At 40.7% G+C, this 18,738-nt stretch overlaps 1 protein-coding gene across 1 annotated transcript in view; it reads left to right on the top strand.

The window, feature by feature from the left end:
- Positions 1–10,346, top strand: part of ANO4 (anoctamin 4) — a 289,216-nt gene extending 278,870 nt beyond the window's left edge. The window contains exons 25-27 of the mRNA XM_036251806.1: positions 4,250–4,355; positions 7,050–7,245; positions 9,588–10,346. Coding sequence (XP_036107699.1) covers positions 4,250–4,355; positions 7,050–7,241 — 298 coding nt within the window. The 3' untranslated portion in view covers positions 7,242–7,245; positions 9,588–10,346. The remainder of the gene's footprint in view (positions 1–4,249; positions 4,356–7,049; positions 7,246–9,587) is intronic.
- Positions 10,347–18,738: the final 8,392 nt, after the last annotated feature.

Below are 18,738 nucleotides of genomic sequence, written 5' to 3'. Positions count from 1 at the left end.
ATAAAAGCAGCTTCAGAGAATGCACTAACTTACGTCGAAAGGGAACAGCCCACCTTTCCTGCATGTGAAATTGATTCCAAGAAATTGAAAGTGTTACTTTTTAAAAATAACTCTGACTCACTGGAAAACATTCCTCCAAACATGAATGCCACTGGAATACTCAACGTCTTTGAAGGTACTACACTGAAAAATTAGAAGAGTAACACTTTGATTTAATTAGCTTTGAAGCTTGGCTTCCTGACTGTTTCCATAGCAGGACAGGGAAGTGCTTTCTTTGTACAAGTGCCAGGGAATGTGTAGCCCGTCATTATGCAAAGAAATAGCACTGCATCAGACACAGAGACCTGGGCACTAAGGACACCCGAGCATGGCCTCCCTCAGACCTCTGCCTCGTGGAAAAGGCCAGTGGCGTCGTGGGTGGGCTGGAACACGAACTGAGAGGTCCATTTGCAACAAGGAGAAAACTCATTCAATGGTGGGAATCCAAAATTTTGGAGCAGGGTGAGATGGAGACCCTAACTTTGTTGAAAGGGAAAACTGATGCCCAGAGAAGCTTCATGAATTACCCAAGATCCTATTAGTCAGGCAAACCCCAAACGTGGTGCCATATGCTTTCCTGTGCATCATTCTGGAGACAGCTTCGGGCAGCAAGTCGGATGGCAGCCAGCGCTTTGGCACCGCTGAGTTTTCATTCCTAACTTAGGGTAGCACTAAGAAGTGTTTGAGAGAGAAACTTGACACTATGGTACGACACCTTAAGAGGGCAGGGGAATTTGGTGCTACCTCAAAAAATTAAAAATTGAACTTCCATTTGACCCAGTGATCCCACTGCTGGGAATATACCCTAAGAAGCCTGAAACACCAATCAGGAAGAATATATGTACCCCCATGTTCATAGCAGCACTATTTACAATAGCTAAGATCTGGAAACAGCCCAAGTGTCCACCAGTAGACGAATGGATCAAAAAGCTGTGGTACATATACACAATGGAGTACTATGCAGCGGTAAGAAAGAAAGTTCTCTTATCCTTTGAGACGACATGGAGGGACCTGGAAAGTATTATCCTAAGTGAAAGAAGCCAAACAGAGAAAGACAAATACCACATGATCTCACTTATATACAGAATATAATGAACATAACAGTCTGAGGAATACAGTAGACCCAGAAACATGGAAGTAGGGCACAGACTGACATCCCTCAGATGAGGGGGTGGGGGGGGTGGCGGGGTGGGAAGAGATAAACCACAGAACTTATATGCATGTATGCATGACCAATGGACATGGACAACTAAGCCGGGGACAGGGTAGAGGGGGGGGGGGTGCCAATGGGGTAAAAAGGTAAAATATCTGTAACAAAAAAATAAATAAAAATTCATAAAAAAAAAAAAGAGGGCAGGGGAGCTAGAAACCTGCTGCTTCTGAAGACTGAACCCTCCTAAGAATGTCACAGCTTCTGAGTTTTGTCCTCAGACCCTAAGTGCCAATGCAGGCGCATTGTGTTCCTCGGGGCTCAGGTTAGAGTCTCGTGACGGATCCACCAGTGGACACAGACTACACTTAGGCTGGACAAAAAGATGCATGTTCTCAACAGCTGGATCCTTCCCTAGAAATTATCTAAAATTTTGCCAGATCACCGCAGTGGTGGGTATAAATGTTTTCTAATATTAAAACGAAAATGTAAAGAACAATTAATTTTTTAAATATTAAAAACCCACAAATTAAAATGTAAAATCACCACCTAAAAGCAACTGTTTTTACTTTACATATTACGTGTCTGCCGTTTTACCAATAAAGACTTCCTCGATTTCATCCTTCTATTTAATAGCTGTTTAATTTTATAGATTCTAATGTACTGGGCCATGCTGAATAAATGAATTTATTTGCTATGAATTTGTAACAGGAATTTTAAGAACTTTAAGAATGACACACCAGAATTGTATTTTCTGGAAATAGTCAAGGAAAATGGTCCGCAAGTCAAGGAAAAATCATGATTTCCCACCCAGTGAGTTTAGGAGGGGTCTGAGGAGGAAGAGATTTGTCAGAATTCTTCAAGTGAAAAGCCGAACAGGGTCTGAGAAGCTAGGAGATGGAAGTCATAACAAAGGGTGAAAGATGGGGGCAGAGAAGAGAGAGAAGGGGGAAAGTATAGTGGGTCCTGAAAAGAATTTCCTGTATTCGTGAACAGCATTGTGTAAAAAGTTTAAGGAGTCAGTGAAAATAAGTCTTGAAAGAATGCAGGCTCCCTCCTCTTATATAATACTTTTGTCTAATAATCACCATATGTGTAATATTTTTCTTCTAGAATATTTACTTGAACCATATTTGAAATATATACAACTAAAGATGAACAAAGGAACTATATTTGTTATATATATATTTTTTAATATGTTTTTATTGATTTATTTTTAGAGAGAGAGGAAGGGAGAGAGAGAAACATCCATGTGAGAAAGAAACATCACTCAGCTGCCTCCCACATGCCCCCTACTGGGGATCAAGCCCAAAACCCAGGCTGATGCCCTGACCAGGAATCGAACCGGGACCTCTCTCAGTCCATGGGATGATGCTCAATCCACTGAGCCATACTGGCCAGGCTATTTGTAATATATTTAATTGTAGAAAACAGTACCTGGTTCTTGACTAGCTGTTCTATGCAAAAAGTCAAAGGAGGTTAGAATCGTCCAAGCAAACTTTTCATGCTGAATAAAATGTTCTTCCTAAAATTCCAGGCATTATTACGGGACTTGTGACAGGAACAAACTGTATAACTACATGTTAGAGAGAACAATGTTTTTTGTTTGTTTTTTAATCCTCACCCGAGGATATTTTCCCATCTATCTTCAGATAGAGTAGGAGGGAGGGCAGGAAGGAGGGAAGGAGAGAGAGATAGAGAGAGAGAGAGAAACATTGATCTGAGAGAGACACATCTGTTGGTTGCCTCCCACACGACCCTGACCTGGGCCACAACCAAGGTACGTGCCCTTGGCCTGAATTGAACCTGTGACTCTGTGGTCTGCAGGCCGACATTCTAACCACTCAGCCAAACTGGTCAGGGCAAAAAACAGTGTTTTAAACAATTACCTAATCCTCCTCATCATAGAAAAAAAACAACAGAACGCACTAACAGATGCATTCTTTATTTCAGACCAGGTACTCATCATGAATATCACTTTACCGACGAAATAATCATGACACATTATTACTACATTCCATACACACTAATAATACTTAAGATGATTTTGATGATAATAATAGTGACAGCTCATATTTTTCTAGTCTTTGGTACTTTTGCTAATTCCTATACTCTTCATAGGAATTATCTTCTATCCTCCTGTGCATAGTGCTGACCTTGAGGTTAAGTATTATATAAAAACCTGAATAATTATAATTTTTATTCAGGGAATTTGATATATCCCACAGCAGAACTATTGGAATAACCAGTATTTCCAGATATTTTCACATATCTAGAGCTACTGAAAAGAACACTGGAATCAAATCACATAAACACTGTGTGATGTGGAGAGATGCTTTTCAGTTTTCCCACCTGTGAAAACAGGAATGGTATGGTAAGGACAAAAGGAAATCATATGATGCAAGTTCCTAGGATAGTGTTGGCCCCTAAGAGATGCTCAACATACATTTGTGGAATTTGATGCTGACTCAAAAGTTAATTGGAGCATACATTAGGAAGGACTCTTTAATGACAAGTGGCAGAAATTCAGTATAAACTGACTTAGAAAGAAATTTGTTTGTTCAGGTACTGGGAGGTTGGCGGGGTGATATTAGCATTAGTAATGGCTGGACCCCAAGCCTCCACTCATCAAGATACAGCCTCTCTCCTAGCTCTACTTTTTTCTATTGACTTCATTCTCAAGCAAGCTATCTCCAGTTTGTAATGGCCACCAGCCGCTCCAGGCTTTTACCTTCTATGGGCTTGGTGATAATTCAGTAATGATCATTCTAGCAGAAGTCCTTGTGATGAATCTTATTGATCATATTTGCTTCATCTTCTGAGCTGGGGTCAGGAGTGGGGGTGATCCCTGCCCAACCTACATAGAAGATTCCCCAGAGAAGAAGAGATATTCTTTTATCAGAAGAAGAAATGCTAGAGAAGCAAAACAACAGATGTCTAGGGTACAAAAGTTTTTAAAATTTTTCTCCCATGAATAAGGCCTACACAGTGGGTATGAGAGAGATCTGGGAGTCAGGAAAATCACAGTTTGAAATGTGACCTTCTCCTGTATGTTTATAGGTACCGAGACTACCGTGACCCTCCTCATTCACTGGTGCCCTACAGCTACACACTGCAGTTCTGGCACGTGCTAGCAGCTCGACTGGCTTTCATCATTGTGTTTGAGGTAAGTTTTCTCAACTGTTTCTTTATATCCTTTGCCATAGTATAGTAAGTAAAAATAATGAATAAATATGTTATGAGAACTTTCAATGTGATTATGTATGTCCAGAAGCAATATAGTAATATTATATGAATTCTTCATCTTCTTTTTATTCTCCTTAATCAAGGTCCTTGAATTTTCCAAGAAATATTTGAAAGTACATTGTAGATTGTTAATGGGTAAGTCAGGAATTATTGGTCCTAAATTTAATATTCTAGGGCCATGGGTCTTAAACGTTGGGATAATTGTATTGTTTAAATCCTCATTCACAGAGATACTAATACATCATATCTGCAGTTTGCTTTACACCGCCATCCAAGATGAACTTGATGCAGGTGTTCAAAGACCATAGTTTGGAAAGCATTGAACTGGGTATTACAAGTGGTAGCCCCTGGTTGTGTAGCATCATGGCATTACTTATGTTCAAGCACACAAATAAGTATTCATTACCTAAGACTCAAAATAGACTCCAAAAGTATAATTATACTCACAAAGTATAATCTACCTAGTAATTGTATGTATCGTGTTAATAAAAATTTATTACCTATTTTCTTTTAGTATTTAAGAAAATTGCTACTAAAAATAGTTTGCATTTCCATAACTATACTCATAAATAGAAATTTCATCTCCTGTCACATATAGTAAAGCCAAATTAACAGAAGCCAAGGCTGCCTTTTGGCTTAGACTAGACGCTTTCTATACCTCTTTGAAACTATTGCATCACTGTTGTTTTTTTTCCTTCACTCGAGGGAATCAAGAAAAGACAATATTAAGCTGCTCCTTCCTGGGAATTAGCTTATCAATGGCTCAATCCCTCTTTAAAGAAATGTTAACCCATCACTGTCTTAAAATTTTTCAGACAAAATAAAAACGGTCTTGCTTTAAGTTACAATTTGGCTTATCAATTATAACTTTTCACTCCTTTTCAATATATTGTAATTAAACTATTTTAAAATACTATAAATATACAGAAAGTCCTTTTAATTGGCAAGATCATAAGCCATCTGTGAGTCACCAAGTTTACAAAGTTTTAAGTAAAATTAAGAATGCTTACTGTATCAAAACAGCAAAAAGAAAAAAGAATTCAAAAATATATAAGGATAGTGTAAGGAGCCTCTGGGACAACTTCAGACATACCACCATTTGCATCATGGGGGTGTCCGAAGGAGAAGAGAGCGAGCAAGAAATTGCAAACCTATTTGAAAAAATGATGACAGAAAATTTCCCTAACTTGGTGAAGGAAGCAGACATACAAGTCCAGGAAGCAAGATGTCCCAAAGAAACCCACACCAAGACACCTCATAAGTAAAATGCAAAAGGTTAAAGACAAAGAGACTCTTAAAAGCAGCAAAAGAAAAGAAGTTTGTTACCTACAAGAGAGCCCCCATAAGATTTTCAGCTGATTTCTCAACAAAAAACTTGATCAGTGAGGATTTTTTTGTTGAGAAATCAGCTGAAAATCTTATGGGAGCTCCCTTGTAGGTAACTAACTTCTTTTCTTTTGCTGCTTTTAAGATTCTCTCTTTGTCTTTAACCCTTTGCATTTTAATTATGAGATGTCTTGGTTGGGGGAGGTGGGGTAACATGGGGAGGAGGGGGTCTGGGGGCGGGGAGGAGAAACATCTGTAACAAATATAAATTAATAAAAATTGAAGAAAAAAAGTTTGGCAAATTAAAAAAAAAGATATAGGCAAGAAATATTCAAAGTGATGAAAAGCAAGGACCTATAACCAAGATTATTCTACCCAGCAAAGCTATCATTTAGAATAAGAAAACATATAAAGAACTTCCCAGACAAGAAAAAGCTAAATGAATTCATCACCACTAAGCCAGTGTTACGTGAAATGTTAAAGGGTCTTTCTTAAGAAGAAGGGAAAAAATAAAAAATATGAACATTAAAATGGCAATGAATAAATAAACAAACAGAACAAAAGCAGACTCATAGCTACAGAGAACATTTGACAATTTCCAGATGGGAGGGGAGCTGGGAAGATGGGTGAAAAAGGTGAAGGTGTTAAGAAGTACAAACTGGTTGTTACAGAATAGCCATGGGGATGTAAGATACAGCATAGGAAATATAGCCAATAGTATTCTAATAACTATATCTGGTGTCAGATGGATGCAAGATGTACCAAGATGATCACTTAGTTATATTATGTATAATCACTGGGGTGTACACCTAAAACTAATATAATGTATGTCAACCATAATTGAAAAATAAAAATGATTTAAAAATAAAAACATATTCTTATAATTTACACAATACCCATATTATAGATAAGAAAATGGAGGCTCAGAGTGACTTACCCTCAAGTAGATAGACAGCTCTTATGGAGTAAAAGCTACAGAGCTGGCATTCAAACCTGGGTTTTCTGATTCCACACTATACTTTCTTCTGGCTGTCCTTTGGTTCTTGGACCATTCCCAGTCCACCTCTTTTTCCAACTCCTCTTCCCATTCCCTACATGGTGCCATCAGACTATGTTCAGTCCTCATCTATCCCGGAGATCTTTCCTCACACATACCTCCCCTGGCCTCATCCCATGCTCCAGATACTTAGAGGCTCCATGTCCCTGGAGTGAACCAACTCCCAGAGCTCTTTCCAGCTAAGAGTGGATGGTAGACCTGACTCTATTGCATTCTCCTCTGTGTTTTTAGCACCTCGTGTTTTGTATAAAGCACCTCATTTCATATCTGATCCCAGACCTCCCAAAAGATCTAAGGGATCGAATGAGAAGAGAGAAGTACTTGATCCAGGAGATGATGTATGAGGCGGAACTGGAGCGCCTCCAGAAGGAACGAAAGGAGAGGAAGAAAAATGGCAAAGCGCACCACAATGAGTGGCCGTGACGAGGTGGGTGAGACGTGTGCTCACGGTCTAAAACCTCTTGTTGGTTGGGAGGGGGAGCTTTCAACTCCCTGAATCAAAGCTTGCTGCTGTTCTGCTGATAGAGATCAAATTAACTCCCTAAAAGATTCCAAAACCAGCTCGTTTCCTACCTTAATTGCAAATTTAACTTGATATTCCCTTTACATACAAGACCTGCAACTCCTCCCTGCCTCCATGCCACACTCTGGCCTGTCAGTCAGTGTTCATGAGTTGGCCTAGGTGTTCCCTGAAATCAGCCTTCTTTTCCCTTCTACTCCAGCCTGGCTATTCTCCTTAAGATCTCCAGGGCAACGTGCCCCTCCTCTCCAGTTAAAGTCACAACGGCCTTCTCTCCACTACCCATCTATGGCTTCCTCCCAGGCTGGTCCAGGTCATGCCATATCCTCTAAGAAGTTTTCCCCAGACTCATCAGCCCATGAGACTCACTCCTTATAAACTTTCTCTGGTTAATGCGTCAGTACCACAGGTACTGGCACATATTAATCTGTATTGATAATTTATGATTTCTCAAATAGTTATAAGGCTTCCCCAGCACAGTTGTAAGCACCTTAGGAAAGACTTGCTGGATGGTAATTTTATTCTTGCAACTAGATAGTAAAGTGTTAAGCATGTGGCACCCATTTAAGTGCACATTGAACTAGTAAAGGTTGGATGGATTAGAGCTAAAAACATGGTAAGAAAGGTCCATAATGTTCCCACATATTTTATCAAAAAGTTCTCCTGAAACCTTCTCTCTGGAAGTCGATTACTAGCTGTGTGTCACTTAACTTCTCTGAGCCTGTTTCCTAGTGATGGAATGAGTAGATAAGCTGTGAGTTTTGATACTCTGTGAATATAATATTGTAGCATTTCTTTTGCCTTCCTTGCCCTTCATTTCTCTCTCTCCACTTGTTTGAAGACTAACCTTGAAAGCTTTTCCAAAATTTGGCCTCTAAAAGAAAAATAAGACATATAGGGGGTAAAGTATGTTTTTCACTTTTCATGTGAGTTCAGATGTGCCAGGTATCTGCAGAGATGTTTGCTGGTAAATTGGTGAAGTTGTATCAAGCCAGATCTGGGATAAGAGTCCAGAGGTTATTATAAGTTGGATGTGGGGGTGGACTTGGAGGACAGCATCTAGGCCCCAAGCACACAGGGATAACAGTGGTACACAGAGGTTGAACATTGGCCCTGCCTTCACTTCCAAAGTAGACCTTGGCTTCTCTAAAGGCAAGAAATGTTTTGCTACTTAGTAATTTCACCATTTCCCAGATTTGCCATTCAGCTATGTGACTTCAGAAAAAATACTTAGTTTTTCTGAGCCTGCAAACGTATTGGCCAGAACTAAGCTCAAATAGGTTGTACGTGAGACTTTGAGTTGTTATTGTTGTTGAGCATTATGTTGTAGCCCACTGGGTCCTAGACCTGCTTTTCCACTCTCTGTCTGTATCACCTGGGGTGGCTCCGAAGTACATCGGTTTCCTCATTTGCAAAAGTAAAGAAGTTGGACTGAACAATACTTTAGGAGCCTATTCTGCTTTACTCTTTGAGCTTCTATAGTTTGCCCCAAGCCCCTGGCCCCCACACCCATTCTGATCACCTCTTCTGTGGCTGTGGTCAGCCTCAGAGGAGAAAGGCTGACTATCCGGACAGGGTTATGGTTGAGGAGGGAGACGGTTATTAGTGAGGAGAATTGCTCCTGGGAGTCCAGGGGCCAGAGACCTTGGCCCAGCAGTGGCCCCAGGGCCACGCTGGGCTGCAGGGCCAGTAGCCAGTTGGGAGTTTCTTCTGGCCTCGTTGTTAGGGGCTGCTGCCTCCCTAACAAGACCATTTCTAAGTTGTTCTCTTTTTTTTTTTTTCATTTCCCAAGGACATTTTTTGTTCAGATAGAATGGGAGGGAGAGAGGGAGAGAGAAACATTGATGTGAAAGGGACACATCGAGTGGCTGCCACCCACACGACCAACCAGGGCCCAACCAGGGCCGGGGACAAACTGCAACCGAGGCATGCACCCCCACGGGAACCGAACCCGGGTCTCTCTGGACCGCAGGCCGACGCTCTAACCGCTGAGCCAAACCGGCCAGGGCTCTAAGTTGTTCTTAAAAGCATAGTGTTTGTCTCTCTCTCCCCCAGTAGTTGGTAAAATGTCCCCTTGCTTCAGACTGACAGTGTGTTCCTCTGTGAAGCAGGCGCAGTAACATTATGCCTTGCCTGAGTCAGTCTGGGGCCTGAATGCCTTTGATTCCTGTGAGCACAGACCACCGAGCCTTGTGTTCTTACGCCAGCACGTGTACCTACGGTTCTAATGCCTCCTTCTCTGTTTCCAGGCAATGGTTCATTTCCAGGCCAAAGACCTGACTTCTGTTTACTTCTCCTGGCTGTGCAAAAGCACACTCCAGCGAATGACTGAAACGCAACCGCAGTGCATGTCGCAGACATCGGCAGCCCGGGAGTCAGCACCCGCCGAGGACGCGGGGGAGTCACCATGCCGCCCGCACACAACTGCTATCTACCCATAGACCATTCTCGACCAAGCAAGCATGCACGTCATGGGCAGTTACATTCTCGAGTTTTTAAAACCAAGGGGAACTTGTATACTGGGCCTGTTTTTCAGCCTGTTTGCTACCTTTTTTGCATTCTATCCCGTGGGAATTTTACAGACACTGGGCTAAAAAGGGTATCCGGACACCTGGACACACATTCCTAGAATGTCTTCATATGGTCCTGATTCCATGTCACCCAAACAACACAAACAAGACCCTGTTTACAACTTTTTCTTTCTTTTCTTTTTTTTTAATTTCAGATGTTTCTGAGGAGATTATTATATATGACATATCTATAGCTATGTGTATGGCCATAGATGTATTTCTGTGTGTACATATGTATAGTCATGTATTCTTACATATGTACATACAAGTACAGAGATATATAAAGTACATAATTCCTTACTTGTAAATAGCCAACAGGTACTGACATGAATGATGAATTTTCACATTTAAATAGTCATCAACATGAAGCCATGTTTAATGCTTGTATAATGTGATGCAATAAAATTTAAAATAAATTTATGCACATGGAATATTTTCAGCTGGGTCTTCTGAAATTCTGTCGTATTTCCTTCTCATAGACTAAGCGGAGCCATAGCAGAGTGGAATCTTTAAAGAACAGTCTATCACTCCCAAACACTACTAAGAAATCCCTGAACCCTGCAGAGAGATGACATTTTCTTCCTAACTCACCCTTTCCATTTCGCTTCCATGCTACCTTCTTAGAGTAAACCAGGCAACTAATTAGAAGGAGCTTAGAAAATGCCATTGACATACGCGGAGGAAATACGAAATATGACCAGTGAGACAATGCTTTGATTATCCTGCCTACTGTGTGCTCTGCTAATCCTAGGTCAGGGGCTGTCTCGGGGAGGAAAAGGTATGTTTCTAAGCAATGCAGATGTTAGTTACTCTTCTTCCAGGGATTGTAGAACCTGCCCTTGAACCGTGTTATCACTTTTCCTGGGCCACTAGGAGAGAGGCCCGTGCCCCTGTTACCACCATGGCCTCCTCTTAGCTGGGGGTTCAGCTGACTGAGTTTCATCCTGTAGGTGGGAACAGTCAGAGTGGCTCTGGGCAAGCTGGGACTTCAGGCGTTTCTTAGTTCCATGTCTTTAATAGTTCTGATCTGACGTTCCTGGGAGTGAAATGCTTACCCTAGCAGGGCCTAAACTAAGGAGATGCACTTGATTGGAACGAGGGCAATATTGATCGAGTTTTCTTTTTAATCATCGGTCAAGGAGTCTGTGAAATGTTTCATGCTGATCCCAGGGAGGAATTTCCAAGGACCATCTCAAGAGAGAAAATACAAAGTTACAAGGAAACAACATGCTCTCCCGACTCAGCATTGTAACTTCTGCCTGCTATGCCCGAAGCCCAGCTTCAAGCATCATGACCCAGTAAATCCTTGGACTGGACCCCTCGGTAGCTGCTCGCCTACTCCTTGGGGCAAAGAGAGTGGCCAGGGCAGGGGCAGGAATTGTGGGCTCCTCCTCGGGGTGGGGTGGGCCGTGAACATTCAGAACTAGGTAGAGGACTACCCAAGGCACCGGTCAGGAGAAAGAAGCTTGTCTTAAGTGCCACTTTCTACCTGATCTGAACATCGACTGAACCCAAGACAGCTCCGTGGCCAGAAACTTTCCGCCTGTGGAATTCTGCCTTTGCTACTCCAAGTGCCTCTGGCGATCACAATTCCTGATATGTTTCTGTCATTCGAGTCTTGTCTTCCTTCTTTCCTCCTTCTCTTCCTCCCCCACCCCCACCCCCACCCATTCTTCATTTCTTTTTCTTTTTCCTTCATTTCTTTTTTGCAGCACAGTGAGCACTTATTCACCTTCGCTGTTTTGGATAGAAGGAACATGTGAATATCTTAAGATGTTTTTAGATTTGTGGGGGAGAAAGGCAAAGAAGGTTATAGGGGGAAATTTCTGAGGGACCTTGTAAGAATTCAAGTGTTGGGAGTGATGTCACCAAGATGGTGACATAGGTCATTCCTGACTTTGCTCCCCGTCACAAGCAGAACACAACTATGCATGGATGACACACCACTGAGAGAATTCTGAGGCAGGAGGGTGAAGCTGAAGCACCCCACTGCATCATGGAGACCAACACAGACCTCATTAGAAGGGTAAGGGGGGCGGCTACACAATGACCAGGTTGCCCCTTCCTCAGGCTGGCCTCAGCACCTCACCAAGAGGTGGGCTACAGCCCTCCAGGGGGAAGAGAGAGCCCAGTGTGGACATCCAGCTCCCCCAGAATTGTGGGTCGCTTCTTCAGAACCCCTACATAGGTCTCACTGCGCAGGAATTACAGGAGAATCTGCAAAACTTGACCGCTAGGTATTTGATTGTGATGAAGGATGGGGAGGAGCTTACAACAACCAGCACTCAGATCTTTGGGGGCTGAGCTCCCACAGGCCATGTCCAAGGAGTAGTCCCAACCAATAGCTTTGCTCATCTGCAGAGCCATGACCAAGGTACTTGGCAGGGTGAGTCAAAGTATAAAGGTGCCAATTAACATCATACAAAACAAGAAGGTAGCCCAGCCAGTGTGGCTCACTGGTTGACTGTCAACCCATGCACCAAAAGGTCACCGGTTTCATTCCTGGTCAGGGCACGTGCCCAGGTTATGGGCCAAATCCCCAGTGGGGGGCATGCAGGAGGCGGCCAATTGATGTTCTCTCTCATCGATGTTTCTATCTCTCTCTCCCTCTCCCTTTCTCTCTCTCTAAAATCAATAAAGAAATGAAAATAAAATAAATAAAACAAGAAGGTAGCAGAAAACTCACTAATATTTACAAAGTTAGATTCTGCCTGCAACCAAGATTACTCTACTCAGAAAAGTTACTTAGAATCGAAGGACAGATAGAGAGCTTCCCAGGCAAGAAAAAGCTAAAAGAGTTCATCACCACCAAAACAGGATACATGAAATGTTAAAGGGTGTTCTTTGAAAAAAAGAAGAAAAGAAAAAATATATATAAAAAGCTGAAAAATAAAATGACAATAAATACATATCTATCAACATTTGACTCTAATAAACACAAAATATATGAACAAGAAAACAGAAACAGACTCATTAATATAGAGAACATTTTGATGATTGCCAGATGGGATGGAGAGGTTGGGGGACTGGGTGAAAAAGGTGAAGGAATTGAGAAGTAAAAATTGGTAGTTACAGAATAGTCACGGAGAAGTAAAGTACAGTATAGGAATATAGTCAATAATATTCTCTTAACTATGTGTGGTGTCAGATGGGTGCGAGATTCATCAAGATGATCACTTAGTAAGTAAATGTCTAATCACTGGAATGTACACCTGAAACTAATATAATATTGTATGTTAACTGTAACTGGAAAATGAAAAAAATGATTTTTTTTAAAGTCAGATTCTGTAATATAGCAATGGTGGTTCGTAATTCACTTACAACTCTAGTGTAAAAGTTAAAAAACAAAAGTAGTAAAAATGACCATACCTACAATAATATGTTATTGGATACACAATATAAAAAATGGGAACTATAACATCAGTAACCTAAAATGTGAGGGAGAGATGTAAAATTGGAACATTTAGGAATGCCATCAAAGTTGTTACTGGTTTAAAATAAAGTATTCATGTTTTAAGATGTTACATGTGAGCCTCATGGTAACCACAAGAAAAAACCTGTAAGAATTACACAAAAGAATATGATAAAGAAGTCAAAGCATGCTGATATCAAAAGACATAAAAACAACAAAGACAATAGAATAAAAAGCAAGGAACAAGGGACCCACAAGCCAGCAAGAAAACAATGAATAAAAGGGTAATACTAAGTTTTACGTATCAAAAAAGAAATTGAACATAAAAAAGACACAGGACGGCTGAATGGATAAAAAACAAGATCCAGTACATCATGTTGCCTACAAGAGACTCACTGCAGCCTAAAGACAGTGAGAAGGAGCGAGAGATGACGGGAAGAGGTATTTCCAGCACATAGCCACCAGAACAAACAAACAAACAAAGCAGAGGGAGCTATTACTGATATCAGACAATGTAGACATTAAACCAAAAATGGTAAAACAAGACAAAGAAGGTCATCATAATAAAGGGTTCAAGCCATCTAGACAATATAACAATTATAAATATTTTTACCCAATGTCAGGACATCTAAATATATAAAGCAAAATCTAACAGAACTAAAAGGAGAACTAGCCCTGGCCAGTTTGGCTCAGTGGTTGAGCGTCGGCCTGCAGACCAGAGAGTCCCAGGTTCGGTTCCCACTAGGGGCACGTACCATAAAATAAATAAATAAATATTTTTAAAAAAAAAAAAAATAAAATAAAAGGAGAACTAAACAACAGTACAATGATAGCTTGTAATTCGAATACCCCCACTCTCAATCATGGATAGATACATTCAAACAGAGAATCCATAAGAGACAGAATTTGAGCAACACTATAAACCAAATGGACCAAATAGACATATACACAATATTCCGTTTGACAACAGCAGTGTACACATTCGAGTGCACGTGGGACATTTTCTAGGACAGACCATTTGCTAGGTCACAAAACAATTTTTAACAAATTTAAAAAGATTGAAATTATACCAAGTGTCTGCTCTGATCACAATGGTAGAAAACTAAAAATCAATAACAGGAAGGAAATTGGAAAAGTCACCAATAAATGCACACCTAGTTCTATTGTGCTTTGCCCATTACACTTCACAGACATTGCATTATTTTCAAATGGAAAGAAAGACCCTCTACCCACAAAAAGAGTATGAATCACTGAAGTTTCAGATGATGGTTAGCATTTTTTAGCAAAAAAAAAAGTATTGTCAATTAAGGTATGTACATTTTTTAGACATAATGCTATTTATTGCACACTAAATAGACTATAGTATACTGCGAACATAACTTTTATATGTACTGAGAACCCCCTGCTGCAAAAACCATGTGATTTGCTTTGTTGCAATATTGGCTGTATTGCAGTGGTCTAGAATTAAACTTTCAATATCTCCAGGGTATGCCTATATATACATGGAAATTACAACACTCTTCTGAACAGCCAATGAATCAAAAATAAAATTAAAAAGTGTCAAATGAAAATACAACCTACCAGAACTTATGGGATGCAGCAAAAGTACTTCAAAGAGAGAAATTTAAATCATTTAATTACTATAGGTACATGAAAAAATACTCAACATCACTAATCATCAGGGAAATGCAAATTAGACGCACCATGAGCTATCATCTCACACCTGTTAGAATGGCTATCATCAAAACGAAGAGAAATTAAGTGTTGGCGAGGATGTGGAGAAAAAGGACCCCTTGTGCATTGTACTGTTGGTGGGAATGCAAATTGGTGCAGCCACTACAGAACATAGTATAGAGGCTCTTCAAAAAATTAAAAATAGAACTACAGTGTGAATCAACAATTCCACTTATGACTATTTACTAAAAGAAAATGAAAATATTAATGTAGAAAGATATCTGCACCCTCATGTTCATTGCAGCATTCTTTCCAATAGCCAAGACGTAAAAGCAACCTAAGTGTCCATTGATGGATACATGGATAAAGAAAATATGGTGCATATACACACAATAAAAGATTATTCAGCCATAAAATAGTAGTAAATCTTGCACTTTGTGACAGCATGGATGGACCTTGAGGGCATTATACTAAATGAGATAAGTCAAATTGAGAAAAACAAATACCTTATGACCTCACTTACACGTGGAATCTAAAAGAAAAATAGCGAAACTTAACCAAAAAAATAAATTATTCAAAGGTACAGAGGACAGATTGGTTGCAGAGGCAGAAGATGAGGTGTGGGAGATGCAGGTGAAAGTGGTCAAAAGGTATAAACTTCCAGTTATAAAATAAATAAGTCCTGGGAATGTAATGTACAGCATGGCGATTATAGTTGCTAATACTGTATTATATATTTGAAAGTTGCTAATGGAGTAGATCTTAAAAGTGCTCATCATCAGAAAAAATATTTAATAACTGTGATGAATGCTAACCACACACACTATGGTCATTGTTTTGTAATATATACAAATATCAATTGTTATGTAGAACACCTGAAACTAATATAATGCTATATGTGAATTATATTTCACTTTAAAAAGATAAATAAGTTCTAGAGATGTAATGTACAATAAGATGACTAAGGTTAACTCTGTTGTGTGGTACATATATTTAAAAGTTGTTAAGAGAGTAAATCCTAAGAGTTCTCATTAAGGGAATAAAACATTGTTTCCTTTTTCTTTGTTGTATCTATGAGATGATAGATGTTCACTAAACTTACTCTGATAATTGTTTCACAATATATATCAGTTAAATCATTTGCTATACACCTTAAACTTATACAGCATTATATGTCCATTATATCTCAATAAAACTAGAAAAAAATAAACCAAGTGTTTATTGGGTGAATGCATGCAAAACCAAATGACATACCCATCAAAACATTAGCATATATTTATGAACTTTGTTTCCTTTTCCTGATGGTAAAATATTTTAAATATCATGCATAATGAGTAGGCCATAATTTGAGGATTTTCTAGTATACCTAATCTATGAGTCTTTATAAGACTAGACTGTTAGAAATATCTTACTTCAATCCTCAAACTTTCATTAAAACCTTGGTACTCTGGATCCCTCAGGAAAGTAATGATTTGGGATATAAAGTTATTCCAATTGTTAGCGGGGAGGGGGAATGTTAATCTTGGACCCCGCAAAATTTTATTTTAGCAGATATTTTTAAATAGAACTCTTTCCCGGCTGGTGTGGTTCAGTGGATTGAGCACCGTCCCATGGACTGAGAGGTCTTGGTTCGATTCCTGGTCAGGGCACATGCCTGGGTTGTGGGCTGAATCCCCAGTAGGAGGCATGTAGAAGGCAGCCAATTTATGTTTCTCTCTCTAAAAAAAACAAACAAACAACAACAACAACAAAAACAATAAAAACATATTTTGTTTAAATGTACCATACACTCTCAAGGATTTCTTAAACAAAGGAAATTGCAACCCACGTATCCTTCCTTTCATGATTCAGTGTTGTGACTGCAAATACATTATTCCGAAGCAGGCAGAGTAAGAATACAGCAAATGCCCCTACCGGGCAGCACACCTTCCTAGATGCAGTACTTGCAAACCCTGAGTGACTCAGGCGAGTTCTGGTGAAAGTCCTAACTGCACCGTGGCCTTCAGAGCGGGCTGCTTGCACACCATCCCCCTCCACGTCAGGCCCGTCCCCGTGCTGACCAGGTCCACCCCCTCTCATTCTCTCGCAGACTGGACTCCTTCCCTCCTGTCAAAGCTTTGCTTATCCTCTTCCTCATGCACCACACTTCCTGGCAAAACATCCTTTCTCTCTTCGCCTACTCAGATCATCTCTAGCTTCAAGGTCTAGCTCAAACTATTCAACAAGTACATCTCCCATCAAGTCCCGTCCACTGGGTTCCCTCTGCCTGGACTCCGATGGCGTAATCTGCCCCACTCTCTCGGACCCTTTCCTCGGCTAGTGCATGTCTGTTCTATACCCTCAGACCCTAGCACGCGTTAGAGATCAAGAACCACCCCCCCCCCCGGCGCCTAACAGGGTGTGATGCCTATGTCAAGTTTCAGTGTTTCTCAAATGAGTCTAAAGGGGAGAGATACACTTTTGCTTATCACATGCAATCAATTTGAACTCACTTTCCCATAAATTTATTTCACCATGAAAAAGCCAAGGGTAAGACCTCAACTTTATATAATCCTCTACTGTAGTGAAAAAGTGAGTCATTCAGATTAAAGGGCTGGCTACTGTCTTTCCAGCAGCGACATAGAGTCATTTCCCCAGACTACCAATTGACTGTCTGGATATAGATCCCACTTTTATAATATTGTCAACAACAAAAATGTAAGGAAGGCTTGCTTGACAGTGTTTTCATTGCATGAGTGATTTTAAATACGTGATGCACTCGATGTGCATCCATTCATCACCTGGTAGGGAGGGGTAAATACCAGAGCTGTTACAGTGGGACCCTATGCTGGCTGCGCTCAGCTTGCCTGGACATTAGTCCCCACGAAGGTCATTTAACGTCATTATTTCAGACCTTACTAATTAGGAAGTTGTGATCCTCCGAAAGGACTGAGGTCCAATATGCAAAGCAAATACTGTGAACAAAGTACTTTTAAAGAAATCGATTCTGTATCATTTGTTTGCTAACCATAAACCCAGTTTGTTTTTCCTACTAATCATCCTCGTCTGATCCAGTAGCTCTCGAATGAACTCTGGCACGCGTTCCTGTCACCTGGGTGCCACCAGCGCTGTTTCTGACTCGGTCTAAGGCGGGCCCAAGAATTCCAGCCGCTGCAAGTACCCAGGTGGCACTGATGCTGTTCGTTCCGGACTACTCTGAAAACTGCTGATCTAGTCAGTATTTGCCATCATTTGAATTACTTTAATATACTCTACCATCCAGGCTAAACCTCATTAGTTTTATATGACAATGATATTTGGAGAATATCACTCCGGTGGAAAGGTGGGTGGGGAGCAATTTCACGTTGTAGCAGTCCTCAGGTGACCATGTCATCCGACACAAAGCACTGCCGGGCTCCTAGCTGAGCAGAACACTGGGCATTTCTTAAAGGACCGAGTCCGTGTCACACAAAGGCCCTTCACCTTGACCTGCACTGTATTAACCCCAAAACCTGAGAACACGTCCTCCCACCTCCAACCCCACCCTCGCCGGTTTCAGCGAGAGCTCACATCAGCATGTACAACAGAACTAAAGGATTATGGGCTCTGGCGTGAGATGAAACTAAGTTCGGAGCCAAGGTGCATGACCTTGGGTGAGTGATTTAAAGTCTCTACAATGCAGTTACCTCATGAAGTGGACACCGAAGTACACTGCGGAGATCCCCCTTCTAGTAAGGACTTCGTGCCCCCGCCGCTGGGATCAGC

This window comes from Molossus molossus, unplaced genomic scaffold (assembly GCF_014108415.1).
Source record: "Molossus molossus isolate mMolMol1 unplaced genomic scaffold, mMolMol1.p scaffold_m16_p_10, whole genome shotgun sequence".
NCBI classification, from domain to species: domain Eukaryota; kingdom Metazoa; phylum Chordata; class Mammalia; order Chiroptera; family Molossidae; genus Molossus; species Molossus molossus.
This window is presented reverse-complemented; position numbering and strand designations above follow the sequence as displayed.